The sequence below is a fragment of the Convolutriloba macropyga genome, chromosome 6 (assembly GCF_964194025.1).
Source record: "Convolutriloba macropyga chromosome 6, txConMacr16.3, whole genome shotgun sequence".
Lineage (NCBI taxonomy): Eukaryota > Metazoa > Xenacoelomorpha > Acoela > Convolutidae > Convolutriloba > Convolutriloba macropyga.
Window position 1 is genome coordinate 75,354,114 of NC_134473.1, and position 24,729 is coordinate 75,378,842.

At 34.6% G+C, this 24,729-nt stretch overlaps 2 protein-coding genes across 2 annotated transcripts in view; one reads left to right on the forward strand and one right to left on the reverse strand.

Moving 5' to 3' along the window:
• Nucleotides 1-574: 574 nt before the first annotated feature.
• On the reverse strand, nucleotides 575-5,629 carry LOC142341219 (uncharacterized). Its single transcript, XM_075392139.1, has 3 exons — nucleotides 5,333-5,629; nucleotides 4,410-4,712; nucleotides 575-932 (listed from the first exon to the last, which is right to left on the reverse strand). The coding sequence occupies exons 1-3, from the start codon at nucleotides 5,436-5,438 to the stop codon at nucleotides 667-669; spliced, it is 675 nt and encodes a 224-aa protein (XP_075248254.1). The 5' UTR covers nucleotides 5,439-5,629; the 3' UTR covers nucleotides 575-666.
• Nucleotides 5,630-18,119: 12,490 nt separating this feature from the next.
• Nucleotides 18,120-24,729, forward strand: part of LOC142340627 (uncharacterized) — a 33,914-nt gene continuing 27,304 nt past the window's right edge. The window contains exons 1-3 of the mRNA XM_075391320.1: nucleotides 18,120-19,425; nucleotides 21,102-22,612; nucleotides 23,138-23,333. Coding sequence (XP_075247435.1) covers nucleotides 19,078-19,425; nucleotides 21,102-22,612; nucleotides 23,138-23,333 — 2,055 coding nt within the window. The 5' untranslated portion in view covers nucleotides 18,120-19,077. The remainder of the gene's footprint in view (nucleotides 19,426-21,101; nucleotides 22,613-23,137; nucleotides 23,334-24,729) is intronic.

Sequence of the window (24,729 nt, forward strand, 5' to 3'; positions counted from 1 at the left end):
ACCGCAGCCAGTAGCTGACATTAAAATAATTCTTGAAAGTAGGCTAGTTATTTTATTCAAACTTACATTTTTAGCGAATTAATTCATTGAAATGTTCCAAACTAATCCAAATTGAACAAAGTCACAGGATACTTTTAAGAGGTGAATGACAAGACCAGGAACAAAAATTTAAAGACCTAGCGTTAAACTAAATCGCAGATTTTTTGTTTAAACGAAAAAATATTCCTATGAATAATTGTTTGAAATTGTAAATAGGATAACTCTAAGTTGTATTTTACCTAATGATGCAAGATATAGCAAACGCTTCTGTAAATTAAATTTTTTAAACAACTAATACATCAACAGTGATTCGTTTGAACGAGAAAGTATTAGAACTATAATTCTCTCTACTCTTTTTTTATTGTCCTAAGATTGCAGATCTGCGAAGGCTTTGCTTACGGAACACAAAAACAAAAACAACGATTCGAATGTTTAATACTGATGCTTTCCTAGAAAGCAACGGAGCTCAAACTAAAAATATCCAAGTTTCTAATTCTACAGTGTTCTTAACCTTATTGAAAATAAAAATATGAAGGAAGTCAGATATCTCAATTGTGTTTAAATTGGTATATTTAATAGTATGTGTATGCTACCGGCAGGTGATTGGTGTATACAATTCAATTTTCCTCAGTTGTTTGTGCTATTAATTGGAGGAAGCTGAGGATGATGTGGAAGCGATCTGACGCTGTTGGGTGAATGCAATGCTCCGTTTGACATGTCAGCTCCATTAAGCTGTCTGCTTTCAGCTGTTTGGTGGCTGTAAAGATCTTCTTGTCCAAGACATTGTGAAACATTCTGGCTGCTGGAGATGGCATTGTTCCTGTTGTTTATTGTACGTTTCCCTAGCTGCTTTCTGTCGTTCATATGAAGAGGTGATTCGCCCCGATAGCTGCCTATGTTTAGCAGGGTTTACTTATGGGCAATCATCCTGCAATTTTCTACGGCGACAGACAAAATTTTTTTAAAAAAGTAAGGCATCGATTAAATCTGTTAATTATTTAATTTTTCTGCTAATGAATTCTCTGCATATGAATCACATTTTTGCTGTGGAAAAATGTAAAATTTTATATGCAATTTGCCAATCTTCTGAATACATTTATCTAAATGGTCAAACGGGACAATTGGGATTTAGCAAAAAAAGGACCATATCAATAAGAAATGTTTAAGTCGCTGCATATTCCCAGCCGGCTATTAACGAACTCCTGTTTTGAATTTTCTCACAAGAAACTTCTAACAAGAATTTTGAAACTAAGAAAATCAAAAACACTGAAGGCCTCCTTTCCCATTAAGAGAAACATATCTCAACACTGCAGCTGGAGAACAATGCTGAATGCATACAAGGGTTATGTCGTGCTCATTCTAACTCGTTGCTTAGCTGCTTGGATGCCGAATAAAAGCAACATGCAAACTTTGGAAAATTTCTACATGAGAGTAACAAGATGTATACAAAGCGACAACTCAGCTAGTATGACCGTCTAAAATTTTCGAAATTGTGCCAATTTGCTTGCATATAGAAATGCACGACCTGCTCCCATTTTTGTCACTTTGAGGTCACCTGAGTTCACAGCAAACATAGAAACTGCGCGAATACGTCAATTAACTCTAGAACAGATAAAAACTAGCAAAAATTGATTATCCCGCACTGATAACAATTTCTTCCGCAGAAAATGTCTCATTAAGAAAGTGACAAAACTTTATCAACATTTTGATTTGATCAAAAATAGAAAGCTATATCTACTAGACGTTTTTTTCTGCAAAAACTTATGAAGAGAAAATAACAAAACGTGGAGACTACATGCAGATGTGGTCATTGCAACAACTTCCAAAAATTGCTTTAACTTCGACCGCATTTTATGTGGCGCTAAACCCAAGGCTTCGACCTACTACTATTGGGCCGCTTTATTTTGTACTTCTATTGGGCCGCTTTATTTTTTCACGACTCTGCGGAATACTGGTGAAGACTTCGATCAAAAATTTTATAGAAGTGTTTTGAACTTTTTTGAATTTTTTGGTCAAATCGCGGAACGAAATTGAAAAGAGAGGATGGTTTTTTGTTCCTGTCGCATTTTAAAGAGAGTAAGAAATAGTGTAAAAAAACTTTTCATTAATGTGGAGGGACTTTTTGTACGCCAAGAAGTCTTTTTTTGTTTGAGAACATTTCTTTGTACCGCAATGAACCTACGGTGGTTTAAATGGTAGCTTGTCGGCATTTTGCTGTTAAATTGATCCCTTTTAACATCTGTGGTTATATTTAAACTTTAATTCTTATCAATATTTTGAGTTTTCTGTAGCAAGGTGGGATTGAGACAGATTGATTCCTTTTGGACAGAGCGGCTCTCTCATTATTGTTTTTGGGCAATGTTAACGTCACAAACGAACAAACTTTTGATTTTAATTTTTTTGCAGACTTCCCATTTTGTCTGGTGCTCGGGGCACGGATTTTTCAAGCTTTTAGTTAAAATCTTTTGATTGCTTTTCAGAATTTTTTCTGCTGTTTTTTTTTGTCTCGTCGTCTAGATTTTGAACACATCTTGTCTCACATCGCATGTTTTAAATCAGTTTTTGTCATTGGTTCGTGCATTTTTTACAGGAGTTGCATGCGTGATAGCTATGAGCTAGACGTCTTTTTCATGAAAGACTCCCGATTTTTAATATTTAAAATTTTAAAATTTTTAAAGTTTTAATGACTTGAGCAAATTAGCTCAAAATATTGTTTTAAAAATGGATAAAAATGAAGACAAAAACGACGGAATATCAACAATGGTTTGACTTAAAAAAATGCTGAGCGAAGATTTGAAGCAGGTTGATAAATAGATTGTGTTCACTAGTTTGAGATAACAAATTGGTGAGAGCTCCTGCTCTTCCAATAGCAACGGGAAAGAAATTGTATACAATAGGAAGAACGAAGCTAAATTTAGTAACAGCAAATAATGGATTCGCGTTTAATTATAGATGAAGCTACTTCAATTTCCCCCTAATTTCTCAGCAAAATAATAGATGCACTATAGTTGGTCAAACCCTCAGTTAATGAAGTGTGTAAAATATTTTTTTTTACTTTTTTGCATTAATTATAATTTGGCTTTAAAATTAACAACTCGTTAAAATTGCATTCCCATGGGATTTAAAAGTATTGCGCCACGAAAACCTTGATTGGAAAAATATCTTTAGAGCACTTCAGTATTTTTTTTGTCAAATTAAAAAATGAAACACTATGAAATATTATTTTAATCTGTTTGGCGCTATTTGAGCAAATTTTTGTAATGTATTCATAGAAAGTCTGCTAAATGTTTCGTTATTGGAACTATCTATAAGAACTATAAGCGCATTCAAAAAATACAAAAGAGAAGTATATAATTTTATACTTCTCTTTTGATAACTAGCTTTTAGAAGAGAAGTATAAGGTATTTTAGCAAACTAACTTTTATCCCAACGTGTAAGTTAATAATATAACTGAAAAGTTAAAGTTCAGATGCCTTCAGAATAACGAAAAATATATATCGAAATAATCATAATAAAATATTAATCTATTAAAATTCTGCTATATTTTCTGGATACTAGACTATCTGGTTACCTTGATATTACCCTTAAGCTGTTCGTTCCTATATGTAAAACTGGGACCGGATGATACTATTTGTCTTTTTATTTTATTGGTATGCTGACATTGGAAGAACTGTTAAAAATTTTTTGAGAAGTAAATTCTCCCCATTGCTCTTACATTATTAGGTAACCTATTCCACTTATGGATTCTCTTAAAAATTAAGATCTCTTTTTCTGCTTAGTTTTCTTTTGCGTTATTTTTATCTGCTGTTTTGTTGCAGTAATTTTAGGCTGGTGGCACATTTTTAAAAGTTTCTGATGTACCCCCACTGACTCAAGTCTGCGAGTAGTTCCATTAGACTACACTTCGAAACAATTATTTCAGATGGTAGGTAGAACATATGTGATTTGAAAAGCGTATCACAGCAATGAGCATACATACTTAAGACGGATTTAAAAGACGTTTATGCTCTAGGTGATCTGTCGATTTATACGCTGTATATTCTTTGCCGACAATGTTTTTTTTTTAAAAAAACTCCACAATGACAGATGAGAGAGGACTAAAGATTTGAAAACATGCAGCCTTATTTGCAAAGGTATAGGATTTCTCACCAGATATAGTGAGCGAATTTTTTTTTTTTTCGTTAAGGTACATAAAGATATGCTTCAATTAAATGACAAATTTTGGTCCTGGTGTATTCCTAAATAACTGCAGCACTCAGCATCTTTTTAAAACAACTTTCAACAAATATGACCGTGGAAGCATGCAAATTTTTAACTTGCTCAACGAGCGTTCACGTTGTTAAACCTTAAAAGAATGCAGAAAACCCTGCCTGAAATCAAGTCAGCTACTCCTCTTGAGTCCCGCAAACCTTGTTGTCGATGTCGGTCGGGTGTCTTAATATCTCGTTTTAAGTCGGCTTTGAGAAACATGTCCATCGGTCCAAAACTTGGAATTATTTCGTGGTGTTTTGGTTGTTTTCGAAGCGGAGGACTCATTATAGCCGCGTCGTGGTCGAGAATTTTTCGAATTTGTTGAGAATCTTGTGCTCCGTACTGCCGTGGCTTCCGGGTTAATGTGTAATTTGGTACTCCGGGCGCAGTTGCCTTTGCCAATGATTGTCGCCGTGATGGGTCTTGGGTGTTTTCGGTGACATTTTACTCGTTCCAATAGCTTCAGTGAATGTTTAGAGAATCGTCTCGTTTTAGAATTCATATAATGCTACTTCTTAGCTTACTGTTTTCGGCTAATTCAAATTGATTTTGGCCCATCTCAATAATGTGGTGTCTTTTAGGAAATAGAAGTTCAAATTAAAAAAATGGTAATTGCGTGCCCATTGTATTTTATCTGCATCCTTGTGAGCCCCTCTTGTTTTTGAAAGTATTTCAACTATTCAACCTTTGAGCAATTGGGTCTCCCTGTTTTTTAATTGATCTCTAAGTGGTAGTTTATTACTACTTTCGATTTGTGTTAACTCTTTGTCTTTGGGACTGATGAAACAATAAAAATTACGACAACTGATACTTTTGGTTTTAATGTCATGAATTTTGTTGACATTTGTGAGCAATTTCTCGGGGCATTTCAAAAATGACCCAATGACCCAAAACATGTTGATTGAAATAATTCGGTTGTTTGATAACCCATACGTTGGCTATTTTCCATTTGAAGTTATTTTCTGGTAATTTTTGTGTTACAATTGTGGTTATATTGAGTACATAATATTAAATTAGTTACAACTGTAAAATGTCGAACTACCTCTGTTTCCTCTCTTTGGGTCATCTAACCAGTTGTAATGGAACACAGTGCTCATATCTTCACTCTCGTCACTGGCTTTCGGTTTTGGCTTCTTGAAGACAAACATTTCAGTCACTTGTTTAATGGTATCCTAATCGTTTTTTCCAAATGGCTTATAGATGAGGCTTATAAAGAATGGTATATATGGTAATGTAGTATGGTGTTAAAACGGCAAATAAGAGAGTGAATGTTTGGAAATGCATCTGGTAATTTAAGGAAGAGATTCGGTTGATAATTTTTGACAATAGCTGACAATCAATCGATAATCTTTATTGCCTCGCTTTATCCGAGAAACCAGCGCAACCAAAATGCGCACTCAAAACACACTTTTATGTTTATTGTGCGCCGTGTATTGAGCCTAGTTTGGGGGTAAATCTTTTACTAAACTGATCTAATCTCAGATTATTCTTGAAAATATTTGCTCTTCATTTCAAGGTCTTCATTGAGCCCGACAAAACCGAGGCTGATATATTATGTATGTAGCGAAGGAGAAGCAGCTATGATATTCGAAATTTAGAATCCGTTTAAAGGCAGTAATGATTTTTAGGGAACTTGCTCATGGCAAAGACACAAGTTTATACAAAAATATACAAGCAAAATGATACTAAAAACTTCTGAAATTGTTCTGTATTATGCCGATTTATTTTTATAAACATAGCGTTCATGCCGCTGTTTTCAATATAACTAGATCCGGAGCTTAAGAAATTCTGCTGCTTTTCAGAAACATTTGTTTAATAGCCGCCGTCATCCTCTCAACGGCTATTCTTTAGGCGCTATCCTTTTAACAATCCAAAGTATTTTAATTGTATTTATGTGCTGTCTTTTAACGACTCGAATAGTGGTTATGTTGATCTATTTTTATGACTTGGAGGGGTCTATTGTTGGAGCGTCCTTTTTGATTGGTAATTTTGAAATGCGTGAAGACAGTGTTTTGGTCAAATTATTGAAGAGCTGAGAGAAGAGTGAGTAGTTTTCTGTTTATTCTATATTTCTGAGAGAGAGCGCGCGAGAAAAGTAGGTGTAAAATTTTTTCGTTAAGATAATTTTCCCGATTGTGTGACGTTTTCAAAGCACTTTTTTGGTTAAAACTCATTTTTTTAACCAATGGTGTTTGTATCGTTTACCCAAACCAGTAATAGTGCATTCAAAAGCTTTTTTGACCATCCGATTCAAAAAATGATGTTTTAGATTGAAATTTGAGCTATTTTGTAAAACCATTTTGTCATATAGGTTTTCTTAAAGCAGTTTTTGTATTCTTCAAAATTTTATAGTATTTGAAAAATACTGTGGTTCAAATAAGCTGTTTTTACTATTTATGATTGGCTTTCGATATAAACATTGGCTTTTCTTTTTTTACAAATTTTCTTGTTTTTTTAAAGCTTCTCGCTATAATTTTCATTGTTCAATCATTAATTTGGATCTATTTTCTAAGTTCGCTCTTAAAAATTGCCACTGAAGTTAAGAGAGGGACTTTCCTCTGAAATAAGTAATACAATTTTCTTTTTTTTTCGCGTTCTTTTTTCGTTCTCAGGATTTTTGTTTGAAAAGTTTTTGCTAGGTGTTGGGTGGGTAAGTGATCGAAAAGAAACGGTAACAATTTTTTTTACCAAATAAATGATTGGAAATAGTGTTTTAACGTTTTGTGGATAATTTTCTTCCACTGTTTCGTCAAAAATTTTTTCCTACAATGTCTTTCATTTTTTTCCTTTAGTCATTTTTCTCCATATGAACTATTTTGTCGCTTTTTCTATCGATTGGCCGTTGTTTTATTGAATGAGCTCTAATTATGTTGAAAGGTTCTTGCTGGTGGCCTAATTGTTGTGATAAACTTATTAATCGTCTCCACCTGCATCCGGGGTACCATTTAATTCTGTTTCTGCTCCCAACTGTAATCTTTAACTGTTGTATCTGAGGCCAGACTTCGTTTGGGTAGAGCCATTGATCTTAATTTTCATTTTCCCGCAAAAGAACGCTGTATGGTTCAGGTTCGAATGTTAAAAATTGTGTAGTAATTTAAGGAACACTGAACTCCTGATTTCCGAGAACAAACTTTTTGGCGCACGAGTTCTTCACAATTTTTCGAGCTTTTTTACATTAAGTCATTTTTTTAGTCAACATTTTAAGTAACAGTACTCCGCATTTGTTTGACGGATTTGTTTTTGTTTTTTCTTGTGGTTACATTTTAAGATAACAGGATTAATATAAAAGTTTAGTTAGTTCTTAATCAGCGCTTACTGCAGTCTTTGGCTTGTATTTATTTGTCCCAAATATCGACAGCTTTATACCCCCATCTGATCCACCATGCATTGTGTGCATGGGTTTATGTACGGAACAAGAACGCGTTATCTGTAGTAGATGTAAAACTAAATGCGTTCATGGAAACTTCCTTGCAGTTTTCAGACTAAAAATTGCATCGGAGTGATATTTTAGTGTTGTTCGAGTTGTTTGCCACTTTTAGAACAGAGTTATCAGACCTTTGATCAACTATCTGCTCTTGAAGCTGAAGTAAAAAGTTAGTTTTGCTGATTTTTGAAATATTTTTTTTTTCACTAAAGCTGCATGAGTTCTCTGAATGAACCGAACTTGAAAACACAGAGAAAAGATATCTGAGGAAACTTCTCTAGATATCTCACGGATATAGATTCAGTCAAGTTCCTTGTTCTTGCTTTATTCTCTTATATGGCCCGTAGTGACAAGTTTGCATAAACAACCAAACAACCAATGTTAAACAACCCGTATAATAGAACTGCTTTAATAAATTGGACTACAGCAGTGCTAGCTATTGTAATTAAAAAACGGAAAAATGAAGGCAATGAAAACATTTTTGCCGACAAAGAGTCTCATGACGGAGAACTAAAGTTTTCAAGGCGAGCACAAATGTTAATCATCAGATGACAGTCAGTGCAATTAAAAGGCCACAGAAAAGCGTCATCTCTACATTGATTTTTTAACGAACCCTGTCACTACTGGCCATATAAGCGAACGAAACAAGAACGAGGGATTTGATTGACTCTATATCCGTGAGATATCTAGATAAGTTTCTTCAGAGATCTTTTCTCTGTGTTTTCAAATTCCCCTGATTTCTGCCTCGACAGAATTCAAATTCGCCCCAATTTCTGCCAAAAAGGTACCGTTATTACGTTTTGAATTAAATCGGAAAGCGAGTGATTGGCTGGTCTCCTTTGATACATGACTATCTAATTTCAAATATGTCAATGACCGCGTAAATAATTGTTTACATAATGCGAGATTGCACCGCAACAAGACCTCCCAAATAAACTTGTTTTGAAGCTAATGATTTTGACTTTACAGTTTGGACAAAAACTTGGATCAAAGATAACTCAAATCATGAGTTTTTTCTCAAGCAGTGTTGTCCAAATGTTTATTTTTACCTCATTGCAAACGGAAGAAAAAAGGATTAGCGGTGTACTATGGTTGAATTTTACGAGTCGATATTTTTCCAAACATAAGTTTAACAAACGCGGAGGTGGCTTTCTGTTGATTTTACGCGGATAAGTCGGCGTATCTTTTCGTTTGTATATACCGTCGACCAAGCACAAATGTTCGAGTCTTTATAAATGAGGTAACCTTGATTTTTGAGGAGAAAGCCTTTTTGTTCAAAAAATTACTCATTTTAGGTGATATCAATGATTCTATGCTGCTTTCAAATGATGCGTCAAGAAATTGGTCATCTTTTCGGATTATATTATTTTTCAAGTGAGTGTGCCAACTCAACAAAAGTGGTGGACTTTTAGACCACGTTATAACATCCGTGGATTTTGAGTTTGAAGTATCAGAACCCCTTGTAAGTTTCTGATCACGGAGTTGTGCACTTTGATCAAAGAGTTGTGCACGTTTGCAAAAGCACGAGAGTTTAGCTATAAAAACGGCCTCATTCAGAAATTGGCAAAATTTTGACGTGGTAGGTTTTGCAAAAAAAACGTTGCTCCGATCGACAGAGATAGTCCAGAAAATGTTTGGAACTGTCTTCTATTGAACGAAGCTAGTTATTTGGATTGGAAACACCCTCTGGAAACAAAGTTTGTTCGAAATCATGGGCCCTTTCTTTGGCGATGAGCTAAGAACGACGAAAATTTGGATAAGAAGGTTTGAGAAAACTTACCGATAGAACACAAATTCCCAAGCCAAAGAAAGGTTTCTTAATTCAGTTTGGGAGTAATTTTAGCTTTTTGCAAAAAAGGTGAATAACTTGAAAATTGTGCTGAGAGTGAACTTAAGCCTGTTAGGTTTTCTGCTACAACTGTGTTGAACAAATAATAATGTCCTGCCGTAGTCACTAGGGGAACATGAATGTCTAGCAAAGAGGTTTAAAGGTTTCTCTGTTTAAACAGACAAACCGTATTAATTTCACTTCCTCTAACGGGCATTCTGCAATTGAATAATTCACATAAAACTATCTTGGACATTTTTCAGGTTTTTACAGTGAGCAATTTTTAATTAATTCTATCAAAATTTTTACAATTATCGAACCGAGTGATGTAATTTCCAACAAGTTTATGTATTTTTTTTGAAAAATTCTCCGGACCACTTAATTGTGATAATTAGTTTAATTCTTCGGACAGGATATTTTTCAAATCAATTCAAACAAGGCGTCTTGAGGCCTTGTTTAAATTGATTTGCCTGACATTGATCTTGAATTGTTGTCAAGTTATCGCCCTGTGACAAATCTAAGGTTCCTGTCAGAGGTTATTGTGAATTGTTTTTGAGCAAGTTAATATGTATCTGGAATCAAATACTCTCACGAGCAAGTATCTGAGTGTTTTTTGTTGCGCGCTTTCCACGGAAACAGCTCTGCTGAAAGTCTTTAATGAACTTTTTTTAATCTGAATGAGCCGCTTTCCTTGATTTATGTTGGGTTAGACATGTCTTTGGCGTTTGATATCATTGATCATCAGAGTTTTTTTTGAGATATTAGCAGAATGGATTGGTTCACAATCTGTGGTGTCACTTTATCAAAAACTAACTTTTGAATAGTTTGGAAATCTATCATAAATGGATGTGCTTCTGGTTATTTTAAAGTTAAGTCGGGTGTGACACAAGTGTTGGTTCTTGGTCCTCCAATTTTTTCCAGTTGCTTGCTGCCTTTTGACGATAAGCTGAATGAACCGAAAATAATTTGTCAATTCTACTAGATAGTCAGCACATGACTATTCGTATATGTAAAATTGTAAAGCATAGTCTGTTACGTCTGACAGAAGATGGCAACTAAAGTGATCAAGCAAGAGTTCTACGTTGTTGATTTTGAAGGTACGCCGCAACGACAGGTCAACTTAGTTAGTTCGAAAATATTTTTATTATCTCCGCAAAGTGAGGTCAGTTCGAGATCGAATGAAAACATCAGTCCTAATTGAGTTAATTAGAATTTTAATGTTATCACATGACTACTATAATTCGCTTTAATATGATCTGCCATTTTTTTTGTTTGCAAAACTTCAGTGAATAATGAAATCTGCCGCTTGTTGACTTTTTGTTTGTCAATTTCGAAACTAACGTCAACTTACGTGAAGCAGGTTCCCTGTTTTCCAAATAAGCACCTCAAAAGAATTAAAAATTTTGTGTTCCGAAAATTCGTGCTTATTTTTGCACAAATTCGTTCTCGGAGGCCGTCGCTGTTGAGTGGAAGAAGCTTTCTGTTGAGTTGAAACTTATATTACATCTGTAATTTTATTCGGCGAAAACTAAAAACTTATCTGTTTTATTTTTCCGGCAATCTTGAGATTTTAAATGGTGCTTAAACTAAAAATAATATAAAACAATAGTCGTTTTGGTGCAGCATGAAATTTTATAAGATTCTTCTTCAATATTTGTTGTCAGTTAATTTTGCATTGTTAATTTTCCTGTTTTCTTTCAGATTGATTAGCGTAACTAATTAGGAGGCTCATTATGTTGTTTAGGGTAGTCAATTTCTTCGAGTCGTTTCCGAAATTCTTCCGGCTATGTTTTTAATTGGACCAGTTGTCCTAAAACAGGATGTAAAAGTCAATGCATTACGTGCAAAACTTTTGCTATTTTCCTGTGGGACAAAAATGGAGAGCGGAAAAAAGAGTGGTGGTTGTTTTCATACCAGCTTCCGAAAGAGCAAAAAAAGCGTGATAAAATTTTCACTAAGCGAGTTAAATTTTTGATCACGTGTGGCTTTTTCGAAGCAGTTTATTTTCATTCTGTTTTTTCGGGTAAAGCGATCGTTCTAAAATATATTCAGAAATAATTGTACGGTTCGGAGCTTTTATAAACATAGCTATCATACACTAGAATTTTATAACTTATTTTGAGATCTTTATGTCATTTCGCCGCTTTAGACGTTTTTATTGGTTTTTTAAATTCTTCCATTTTAATAGTGACTGGGGTGATTTTTGTTGATTGCAAATCGTTTTTATGTTTTTATTCGTTGATTAAAAATTTCTTCAGTATCAGTGTAATTTTGCTCTAAAAGAAAATATTCTATTATTTTTTAATTTATTTTTTTTGAATTTCTGCATAATTGTTCTGACTTTGAGAAGATTTTGTCGTATTCAATTATTTAATTAAGGTGTGTGCTAGGGTTATTTTTGCCAAGTGAAAACAATTAAAGACGTGTTAGCTCATGTTTGCATCAATAAAAATAACTCTGCAATTTTTTTGTAGTTTATAATTTTTACTTATTTTTCCTGGGTTATAGTGCTTTGAGTGTCGCGTGGTTGCCTACCGAATCGGCAGGTTTTATTTTTCTGGGTATAATACGATAAAGTTATTTAGAATTCTCAAGTTTAAGTAAAAATGTATCAGCTTTTTTAGTTTTCGTGCTTTTTGTTTTTTTTTGTTTGTGTTTGTTCCGCTTTTGTCCTATTCTGAGGTGTACTGGTGGTTCAAGTTTTCCAACACTTGATTTAGGTTTATATAAGCCCATTAAATAACAATAAAATGTTTTATAAACACTGCTTTTGGAGTCCCAACGCTAACGTTTGAAGCAAAAAAAGTCATAATTTGCTAACAGTGTGTTCCTCGGTTTGTTGTTTAAAATTTTACTTTGAATCGATTCCTGACACTTCCGACTATATTTCAATGAGAGGTCAAATTAGGGTGATGATTTCAATCACACTGGAATAGTGATGTTAGTGAAAAGGCGTGTACGATTTACGAGTAGTTTTTCATTTAAACTGTTTTTAAATTTGAGAGAATTCGGTATTTGAACAATTATTTTTATAAAACTTGTAAAGATGTTTTATATGAATTTAACACTATTTATTCTCACAATATTTTGGTAAATGTTTGATTTTTTCTTTTATTCTTTTACTATTTTTGTTGTCTTATCACATAGTATAATTATTGGCAGGTCTCAATGTCTCATTGGCTGCTAAAAGAACCGAATTAATGGTTAGAGTTCATGACAAGTGGGCCTCATTACTTTGACACAAATTAATCTTATATTATTTTGGATTTTTGTTGATTTTGAGCATTAATTTATTTTTGGTTGTTATCATTTAATATCATTAAAAACAAGTCTCATAGGTTGATAATAAGGTTAATTCAGTTGCCTTTGTTGGTTCAAAGGTAATGTTTTCTATTACTTTGAAACTTAATGTTTTCAGGAAACATTATCAATTTGAGTTTTGCTAATTTTTTTTCATATTTCAGTTTTCCATTAGTCTCGTTCCTGACAAGTCTTACCTGCTCCCAATAATGCCTAATTTTATCAAATAATGATCAGTTATACTTTTTTGCTTTTTATGACATACGCTGTCGATTTTTAGAAATTTTTTTTAAGTTTTTGAATTTTGCTATTTTTTGTTGTAGTTATTGATGTCTTATCGCCCTCCGTAGTTGTTCCTTTCGGTGGCGTTTCAATGTAATTGTTTTAAAGTATATAAAGTATACGCAAATATATAATTTTTTCCTCTAAAATTGACTGCATTTTTGTCTGAGCATTTAGTTGCAAGAGTGGCAGCTTTATTCGCCCGCTATTGTGAATAATTAAACCTAATTAATTGCTTTAGTTCTTAGCAGTCGTTTTTTGGCACTTTAAAAAACGAAAATTTGTTTTTTAGTTTTGTTTGTTTTGTTTCTATTGTGGTCATATCGGTTATGTCCTAAAGATAACAATTCTTATTTAGAACTGCGAGAGTGTTTTTTACAGCTTCTGGAGTTCTATAATATGCTGTGGTATAGGAAATTGGCATGTAGTTTTTAGGTTCTCTGATCTCTTAACGCCACCGAGAGATTCTTATTCCTGCCAATGTTTTTGCACCTTTTGGATTTCTGACAACTATTTCCGCGATGTCGTAGAGTCAATGTTTTTCTATTGTTAGAGATATAAAACACTAATCTTGAGCAGAATTTGTCAAATAATTTTATCTTTTTGTGCATTTTTGCGCATATGGAGTCAATGGCGTTATTGCTTATCTTATTTTGATCTTGCAGTTAAAATGTTGGTTTTCAGGTCCTTAAATTTTTCAATTATTTGGATTATAATTAAGGATTTATCCGGCTATGTTGTTTAAAATTTGCTTTGCCTTTGGATCACGTTTCCTGTTTTACATAAATCTCGATTTTCATATGATTGTATTCACTACATTGCTTATTTCAATGAGTTAAAAAATTTATAATACATTCAGTTGAAACAGTGAGTGAGGTAAGTCAGAACTCAAGTTCTGACTTACCTCAATCACTGTTTTAACTGAATGTATTATAAATTCTTTAACTCATTGAAATATGCAATGTAGTGAATACGGTCATAGTCAAAAGAGCAAAATCAAAAGATCGAAAGAAGCAATATAAACATATAAAGCCAGGTCATTAAGTCAGTGCATGAGGTTATCAAAGTTCATTGGAGCAATAGCTAGCTGGCATCAATACTAAGCTTTAAAATTGTCAGTTTAGAGGTTGAATAAAGGAGTCTTTCCCATTAGAGCCCCTCCCCCATAAAATTATAGCCCCCCATTATTGTATAATTACCATGATTGGGGGACTATAGGTTATCTGACCACTAAGCTGGGGGGCTATAATTGGAAAGACCCGAGTTAAGTATAGTTTTAAAACCGATTTAAAAGTGCACTCCGAATGAGAACACTTTTTCGAAAGTCATGGGAAAAGTCTGTCATTTTCTATCTCTCCTTTTTTATTTTGCGTTTAAATTCCGATATGCGTCAGCGGCGGCTATTTTCCGGCAATCTGCAGGCTATGTTTGTTTTCGCGCTGATTTTTAGTTCGTTAACATTTTCCAATTTCAGTTCAGATCTAATTTCTACTCAATTGCGCTCTGAATACAGAAATGTCTGCTATAATTGTTTCGACCACCCACCTCGTGGAATTTTGTGTTCAAACAATTTTGGGCAATGAATATAGTTTATGTAAAGAGTTTTGCCTCAGTTTTGTTGATCCTTGACGTTCTTCCGTGCTCACCCAGCTTAATTGAAAATTATAATGGTAGTAAATTTGATTAAAGATTAGATTAGATTTTAAAGTTCTTACAGCAATTTCGGCAGTTCTTCGAAAAGTTCAACGAAGCCAATCTATGTACCTGGAGGATACTCTGCCAATGCACGAACTGTAACCAACATTCCAAAATTACTCACTAATGACACAAAGGGTGAAAACCCACGGTATATCCCTAAAGACTTCGCTACTACTACTACTACTACTACACAAAAAAGTTGCAGATATCTTGGTATTCAAATTGACAGGAATCCTAGTTTCGAGGAGCAGCTGAAAAAAACCTTGAAAAAGATGGCTCATTCTATAAGATCAATTTACCTTATAAGATATCAAGGTCCCTGAACGCGCGCATTCTTCTTCTAAAATCACTTGTGCTTTGACACTTGTCATTTTTGGGAATCTTTTTTCAAAATTTATGCAAAAAACCTAAAACGCCTCAACGGACAGATTAACTGAGCTATAAAGGTGTACTTTCTACGCAAAAAGTATGACAACGCGAGAGATCTGCTAATCCAGACAAAGACCCTACCAGCTTAGCTAATAATCGCGAAATTGTCGCTAATCAAATTTCATGATATCGCTAGGCCAGAAAATTCTGAAAATTTTCATGGGTATCTGAGTCTTCATCAAAATACTCGAACAAAACAATTCAAAATTAGACAAAATGCCAAAACCAGCTTTGGAATGAATTCGATTGTTCGTCAATGCGTACAAAAATGGAATAAGTTACCACATTTTCTTCGGTTGGCAAAAAATGAAAACATTTTTAAGTTAACGTAGGAGCTTTTAAAAGTTATTTTTATATTTTGGAAGAAAACAATCGAGAGAAAATTTTGTAATGTGATTCATTAAGAAATTTGTTGATGTTTATTATATTATTTTGAATGATTTGAAATATTTTTTGTTTCAGGTATATTTAACCGTATGGTTATAATTTTAATTTACTTGTTGCAAAAAAAATAAAGATTGTTAAGATTTTCGAAGAAGTTTTGTCAAAAAGTGTACTTATTCTGTCACTGATCTCATCTTCATAATTGATGCACTGGCCGCTGAGAGTTGCCATTAATGTCAAAAATTTGCGCTAAAAATCAAATTCGTAGTGATTTTTGTTTGGCTTTTGAATTTTCTTCGTGTCACTGTCTAGGCGCAGATAATTAGTTTAATTGCTTTCAAATCATTGTTAAATAGTTGCATGCTACTTGTTTTGATTTTTATCATATGTGATCACAAAATTACGATGTATTGTCTAATTCGTTGCTTATCAAAATTCAAAAGCTTATCTTTAGATAAACAAGCAGCTTTATTATGACGCTTTTGCTTCAAACAATTACTAAGTTGTTTCCGAATGCTGTTTTACTGTTTTGTTTTGGAAAGAATATTTTAAGTCCAGTCCAAAAAGAAAATTTCATACCTAAGTTTTTCCATTAGTTTGAGTTTGATATAACTATTACCTGTTCATTCCAATATGGCAACATCTTTTGAACACATAAGCTTTGAGCGCAGAAGCTTTAAAACATCGTCATTAGACCGTAAAAATCAAAAGTGGCAACTACACGCCTAATGAAAGGGTTTATTAGTCTCAGTTCTGGCATAAAGAAAATTTAATGATTCCTCTAAGGTATAGGCAGAAATGCAATTCTGTTAAACAAATTGAAAGAGTTATAAATCATTATACATTTGGAAGAAAAAAGCTCAACAAAATCATCGGATTTCTGTCAAAAAGCTCGTATTTGGATTGTAACAATGAGTTAGTGAATTATATTTTTGCTTACTAATGTGAATAATGTGGAAGTATAGGGGCATCTTGAATTTGAATGCCTCAGGATCTTGTTATTTGTCTTCGCATAAGCGAAGTAAAATCTTTCGTTCTTTCTTTCTTTCCTTCTTGATAATAATGGTTATTTTTTCTTTGAGTGTTTTGGCCTGCTTGGTGCTTTTTTTTTGCTTAGCCAAGGAAGTAATGATTTACATCTACATCGCAGTATCCTTAAATAAGCAAAAATTGAACTTCAATATGCATAATTTTTAGCTTTCCTTATAAGCATTCTCGAAAAATTTTGATTACCAAAATGTTTTCAGAAAAGATTCCACGGTAGAGATATTGAATTGAATTCAAGCGTTTTAAGCAAATTTTAAACCTGTAAAAAGTTTTCTTAGAAATTAAATATAGAATTTTCACCAGCTGGAGGAGTTGGATGCTGGAAACATCTCGAATTGGATTTTGGAGATAATGAGATTTTCCCCTCTTACAAAGGTATTTAAAAATGTGTTTTACGTGAAGGAATCTAGGGGTATTTTTGTGCGTATGGTAATCAATTGTTTAATGTTCGTCATATGATAGCAAAATTTTATGATAGTTTTTGTATTGTGATCAGATTAAGTTGATATTTACTTTTTGGGTGGTTTTAAAGGTTTTTGAATTGTTCTTTGTGTTTTTTAACTTTCTATAACATAGCTTGATTAACATCAAATTACTCGTGGCAAAGTAGTTTAAATTTTTCTAAAAATAGTTTTAATTTTTCCATAACCTTTGATGTTTTAAATAAACCCGCAGAATTTTCCTGCAATTAGTTTGAGTTGTTTTAAATCATTGGATTTCCTCTCTGATTATGATATTAATTCTTTGATCTTTATCCAGTTCAAATCAAACTGTCACTCAAAGCATGCGACTTCAAACTCTTTTGAGATTATTTGCAGATAGACATTCCTTAGATAAGATAAAATTTCGGTCAAATTTTCAAATGTTTGTTGCCGACATTTGACGTGCTTTTTTGAAAACTTGTCAAAGTGTGAAAAGGTGACCGTTAGCTTCTTCAAGGTCAACAACAGTTTACCCCGGAAGTCATTAGTGTTCCCTCGTGATCAATTTCACTGGGAGACAGTTCTTGTGCCCGAGAGAACGTAAACAAACTATCGTTAGGGGCTTTTGTTCACATATTTTGGGGCATATTTCCTGAACAAAGGCCTGTGTGTTGTTTATTATTAACCTCACCAGATTATATACACAGGTTTGCAAAGAATAAACTCAACAGTTCAGATATGTGTGAAAGAATATAAGCTACTGTGACCGAATTTTACAGTTCTGCCAACGAAAATAGTTACTAAGGCATAAATCAAAGTTAATTTAGCTAGCCTTGTTTATATTCTACGAAAGCCCCGGTTTTTATCACGGGATTTTGCCTCAATGGTAACTTTGTTAATAACTGACATTATTAAAGTTGTCTTTTGCTCATTTTATTAGTAGAGGCAACATAGCGCAGTCGGTACCTCTCTGGGTAAGTATAAATTGAATTTTTCCTACCGTGTCAGGAGGATAATAAATTACCTTACCCTTTTCCCGGTTATCGCTAACTCGATTTTGTGTAAAGCGGGAGGTAGCTAGTACTCTACTTTCAAAATCCACCCTGATTTCTTTCTCTTTGATTTAGTTACCCATTTTAGCACAACAGCGGCATCAGTTAAAACGACAATGTCCTTATAAGTCATTTAAATTGTTTGGTTGGTTGAAAGCAGAAAGCCATAAGAGAAATCAACGCAATAATGCATCAGTATTTGTTCCACCTTTCAAGCCTATCCTCTTTTTTTTTCACGCTTGTCTAAACCTCAATAATAGTGCTTTGTAACAAAATATAATAAGTTATGGCCGCTGGATATAATAATAATCTCCCTTGCTTTGCTTCTCTTTAAATTTACCGGCCATCTTTTTTTCAGGCTGAAATGCCGGGAGGGGGAGATAATTGTTACAGCGTGTGCTCTATTGTGTTGTCTTTGAATGGTGCGAAATAGCGCTAGTCTCTCCTACTAAATATTTAGTTATCTCCGGCGTTTTCCTTGCTCCTAAAGTGGGAAAAGAACAAGAGATATTTTAAACTAGAGTATACTAAACGTGCCTGTAGCAGAACAACATAGCTACATAGTTAGTCTGCCACTTGTGAATTGTCTTGTACGTATTGGAATGTATATACAATTTACTCTATCGTCAACATCTGTTTATAGTTCAATCACGCTTCTACAAACAACACCACACCACCGTAACTCCAGCCAAATAAATTGCGCACACCTAAGAAAGAGTCCCCCTGTCTCAACTCATTAATTTTACATGAAGATTTTGCCGTCTTTCGATCGCGAAATTGACAAGCTGCAATTGCTCGAAAGCAATTTAATTTCTGTCACATTTTGTGTTGAAGATTCAGATACGGCACAGAGAATATCTTATTAGGTTTGAAACAAAACGTTCTTCACAATTCTCTTTTTGCTCTGTTATTTCTACAAATATGAAAAGCAAATCGGGATCCAAAAACATTTCGGAGCCTTCTCAAAATTCCCGAAAGCATAAGAAAAACAACAACAACAACAATGGACAAGGAAACGTCAAGACAAACAAAAATGGCCAGCAAGACAAGAATAAAAAAGGAGGAAGCGCCACCGTGCCCACAAATGATTTTTCCTGGGAAGCGGCGGATAGCAACGGCATAATTTTGTCATCATTAGGAAGCAAACGGCAGTATGGAGGGGGTGGTGACGCAGTGACGAAACAACAACAGGAAAGCAGCCCAGTTTCTAATTACGTCTACCATCAGATGAATAGCTATGCACCCTTTGCTCAGGAGTCTCGTCAAAACGTAAGTTATTAATTTTGCTAAGATTTCGAGCGAACATGTCTTTGTAATTAATCATTCAAGAATAAATAACGTGTATTATATTAATTTAAAAATTTTTCAAATGTAACTCGGTGCAGGAGGAAAGCCGCGTGCATCTGTGCTCTTTAAGTCACATCAAAGTCTCTTTAGATCTGCAATAAGCTAATGCATCCCATGCATTTTGAGATTTTGAGTAACCAAGTTGTTATCATAATTTAAGGCAACCTAACCTCGCCCCCACGATTGACCTATACCCCACCCCAAAGAACCCACTGCATTCCTTCTCTCATCCATTCTCACTCGCCCTCTAAATCTTAAGCTAGCCTCACTAAGCCAAAGCTAGCTACTGGCGAAGCCAACTGCTCTCCAGTTGTCGTTTAAGAGCAATTTGCCCAACATTAGTGGGTTATGGTTTTGCCTTAATTCGGGCAAATATCTGGACAAGTGATGAAACTGTTTTGTATAGATGTCTTCTGAGTGTTGCAAAGTTATTTTCGGAGGCTTTCTGGCCATTTTTTCGTTAAATTTTTGATTTTTTTTCGAGTAGTTTTTTGGTTTTGATAGATTCTGAAAAATTATGAATTCCTATTTTAAGGTATCTGTTGCAAAAAAAAAAATAGGAAAAATTGCCGAAAGCCCTTTTATCGCATCACTATTATTTGGTTTTGATATTCTGCAGACATTATATCAAGTTAAGTAAAATGTCCAGTCAACATACTTTTAAGGATGCGCTGGTTAAACTTTTTCAGGTTTCCTTATCTGGAGTGCAATTCATTTTTTAATGGGTGTGATTGAATTTTATTGAACATCTGGAATCATCTTTTGCTGACTCATCGGGTAGTTTTTGAATGGTTAAGAGCGTTTTTGTGGTCATTTTAAAGCAATGGAATTTGTGGCTCAGTTTTGAATATTTGCATTGCTAGTCTTTTTTCGTCAATGTAAACGTTTGAAAACAAAAACTTGTTCAGTTCTAGTTTGCAATCTGCTAAGCTGAAATTATTTAAAACCTAATTCTAATGAAACTGGCCGCTGAATGTGTAAATTGTATTGGTGTAAAAAGATAAAAGCTTCAAGCCATGAGGAGTTTAGATCATTGCTGTACCTTTCCTTACTCAAGAAGAAGTCACTATTCCAAACTAACAAAACAGATCAAGGTAAATAGTAAATTTTTAAAAATAATTTTAAGTAAATTCTAAGTAATTAGATCTGTTGATTATTTGTGTCCTGTCTTTTCGCTTTTGTTCCTCAAGCATTTCACCCCATTTTGATTCCTTGTTATGTAATTGATACTATTAACACTCAATATCATTGATGCATTAGGTGCAGGGAACCCTACGGGATTGTTCATTTTTAATGTTAGAGAGCTAATATTTTCGTTTTTATGAATCTATATTATTATAACCCGTACCCGAAATAAGCTGAGAAAAGCTAACCATGCCAGAGCTGTCCCCCCCCCCCCCCCCGCGTCTGCAAAACTTTGTCATTATTCATAACAATGTGTGAACAAAGGGATGCGGGTTCTTACAGTGATAATGGATTGTGTATTAGATGAGAGTGTCAATTATTTACTTTACCATTGTAAAAATATCAATTATAGAGGGTTATAATCTAAAAAGGGGGATAAGGACACAGCTTCAGGATACGGTGTCTTGTTTAAGGGAACTCACGACTCTCAGCCTCAATTTGTACCCTTCCAACAACCACCTAAGTATCAGAAGCAGACGAGTTATGATGAAAAGTTAGACAAGAAAACAACCGGGGGAGGAGGAGGGTCCAAAATTCTGGGAAGTCTACCCAACATTGTTGCTCATATGCGTAGATTGTCGATTGGGAAAAATTCGGAGAAGGATGCATCAGGGAGCAATAAAGCGAAGCGCAACTCAATGAGTCACAGCAGCAGTAGCGAACATTTCTTCCACCCGTTGCTAAGCAACCGACTTGTCAATCAAACAAGTTACAGTTTCTCGAGCAACGATATATCGCATGCGCATGACAGAGCGGCTTATCATCAAATCGAAAATCAAATTAGTAGAAATGAGAATTATTTCAGACCAATCGTGACTGCTAGCCAGGCTCGAGAGGTGTTCTATGAAGGTCAAGCGGTTCCTCTGAGAAACAGAGCAGGGAATCAGAAACTGAATAGAGATCCAACCAAACGTTATTCATGGGCGGTGGGTGATCGCCATTCCGAACAATTACGATACGAAAGCGACCAATTTAGACGAAGCTTCATGTCACATAGTCCAATCAATGAAGATACAGAAGCTGAATTCCAGCAAACGCAAGTTGTTGACAGTGCTCATGCCCCTATGGCAGGCAAGCAACATCATCAAGCAGTCAGTTCTGACCAATCATCGCAGCAGTTACGTAATAATTACGTTATCAATAACAACGTGCAATATAATGTCAATTCCGGTACCAGTGCAGTTGTATCGCAACCCCAGATATATTATCAAACAGCTGCCAGTAACCCCTTCTACCCAGTTCAAGTGATACCTCAAAACAGCAGTGCTAATAGCAATAACCAAATGAGCAGTCATTATAATTTCAAGAATAATCTAAATGCAGGTATAAATCATCATTCCCAAAACTCCGCACATAATTTGTCTCATTGTCAACCAGGTCAAAAACAATCGAATGGGAAAAGCGTGAAATCTAAGGCCACCCCGCAGTCAATGTTTCCTACTGACGAAGACTTCGACACTGATTGTAATGAGTTGTATGCTATGGTATCGACACTCGAGAATGGCGCAGCTTCGGGTACATCTGAGATTGGTCAGGATTCCGATCTTCAGGCTCAAGACATTGTAAACACTGAAAGCGTTTCCTCCAATCAATCCAATTCAATCAAGTCGCCTCCGCTGCCACCGAAGGACTTCGTAAACGCAGCAACGTATACGAAAGAGTCTGGTGTAATACAACAGGAATTCGGGAATCCACGCAAAGTTGTTGCACCTTCTTCAAATCTAGGGTCTAATCAGGGTCGGAATGGAGACGTTGGAACCCAGCAGAACAACGGAGTTCAAAATGAAGGAAGTTCGAATATAGCTGATGCAGTTCCAGTCGAGCATTCTCAGCTTACTCAGCCGAATCAGCAGAGGGCAGGTGGTAGCATTGATGAGCGGAATAGAAACAGGTGGCGGGAGGAAAGAGCTGTGCTTGTACAGTTGTTAGTAACATTTTTTAACTATCAGTACAACTATTAGCTTTTTTTCTCAAAATTTGGGTCAGATAGAACAATAACAAAAACAGAGCCAAAGTAAAATATGAATGTGCGGTTTTTAAACGCCAAATCTCTGATGTGCAAAATTTTCCTATATACAGTGCCTGATTTTAAAACTGCCGTCATTTGAAAACTTGCAAAGAGCGTGTTACGTGACTTCGAAATTCTGGCTTATGACTCCAGCATCTCTGCGGTGCTCGATTGTTGACAAATTTCTCCAAGGACTTCATCACAGTCACATGACCATTTCATCCACTTTGTGACTTCTGTTGTCGAAAACAAAGTTTTGGTAAAGAAAAACGTCAAAAATCTTGTAGATATAAAAGTAAAATGAGGACAGTTCATAAACCCATTCTTAATTACGGTCTGATTTGTCTTAACATTTTAATCAGGTGAAGCCTAATCCGAGGAAGGCTTATAGAAAATTTGCGCGATAAAGGTCTACAAAAGTGAGTGAATGGTCATGTTCAGGTGTGATGAGAAAGTGGCAGCAGCGGACAGGCGATGTCGGGAGATGGAGACTGAGTATACTAATGAGTACAGGAGACACCAAGAAGAGAGTAACAGTTCTCACCAGGCCATGACTGAGGAGCTAAGTAGGAGAGAGACGGAACTCAAGGCAGCTCAGAACACCATTCGAAATCTGTCCAACATCATCTCTAGCAAGGTCAGTTGACGGTTCGTTTTAACTATGAAGTAAGAGCCTTAAATGTGCTGATTGCAGAACTGTCTATATTTTTGATTAATAGCCGCGAAGCGATAGCGGCCATTACTGGGGACATCGTAATTTTTTTTACAATCCAAAGGATTTGGATTGTATTGGTGTGCTGTCTTTTTTTAAGATCTGTTCACGCTTTTGAGTCAGAAATTGTTGTTTTTTCGGATTTTGAGACGGAGTTTTTTTTCACGTACGTCAATTTGACTTCTGTTTTCAGGGTTTTTTCTTTGAGTACTTTTATTATGTAACATATGTGTTGTAAAGGCGCCTAGTTGAAATTGCTAGAATTCATCAAGGGGCAGCTGAAACTTTTTATGACCCGAACACGTTTGTCAAAAAACATTAAATAATGTTTGATTTTGCCCACTTTCAAAAATTTTTTCTGTTGTGTTATCACTTAGTTTCATCAATGACAGGTGTCATTGGTTTATAATTAGGCGCAAAATAACCTAATTAATTGTCCGAGTTTATAGTTCATTAGTTTTCATGACTTTCAAACTACTTTTTCTCAAAAATTTTGAGTTAATTTTTGAGTTTTTGTTGTACTTTTGTAATTTTTGTTTTGTTATCGTTTATTCTCATTAATAACAGGCCTCATAGGTTGCTAACAGGGGTTTTTTAGTCAACTTTTTTATTTTGTAACTTTATTGTCTTATATCACTGTCTCATTATTGACCGTTTTCATTTGTTTCTAAAAAGTTTTCTGTTTGTTTAAAATCTTTTCAACTCATAGCTATTGCTTTCTTTGACTTATACGCTGCCCGTTTTTTGTAAATGTATGAGTGAATTTTTGAGTTTTGCAAGTATTTATTGAACTAATTGCTGTCTTATCACTTAACTTCATTAATGACAGGTTTCATCGGTTGATAATGAGAAATAAGGGAATTTAATAAGTGGCATCAGAAGTCGCTTTTTGATTTTGACCATGTCTTTAAAAAATAGATCTGATTTTTCAGTCTTGCTTGTTTTTTTGTTCTTGTGGTAAAGTTGCTTAATCTCTATGGTGTCAAAATAGTTATTCTCATTGGACATCTAACACGGCTGATTTTTTTGTCAGGTCAAAGCTAAATCAATTCTTTAGATTGTAATTCAGGACTTGTCCTGCTATGTTTATTTAATTCGTCGTCTCCATCGATGTTTCTTGCGACCATTGACTTTTTTCAATTTCACTGACTTCTACTGCTTTGCAGTAAAAATTTGTGTGCGTGGCGTCATTTTTTCTGCTTTTAGTCAATTGTATGACTTACCTCAGTAAAAAAAACGACTTCTGAACTCACTTAATGAGCTTTAAATTTTATGAACATTTACTAGTTAAGATCAATAGTGTGCATCTAAGTAGTGCCAA

What these genes read in the sequence shown, in the direction of transcription:
- LOC142341219 (XM_075392139.1), bottom strand. Translation starts at nt 5,438, where the DNA reads ATGTTTGTCTTCAAGAAGCCAAAACCGAAAGCCAGTGACGAGAGTGAA. An exon ending in CCCAAAGAGAGGAAACAGAG is followed by an intron (nt 4,713 to 5,332) that starts GTAGTTCGACAT and finishes AAAACACCCAAG; the next exon opens with ACCCATCACGGCGACAATCA. An exon ending in AGTAGCTGACTTGATTTCAG is followed by an intron (nt 933 to 4,409) that starts GCAGGGTTTTCT and finishes TGCTAAACATAG; the next exon opens with GCAGCTATCGGGGCGAATCA.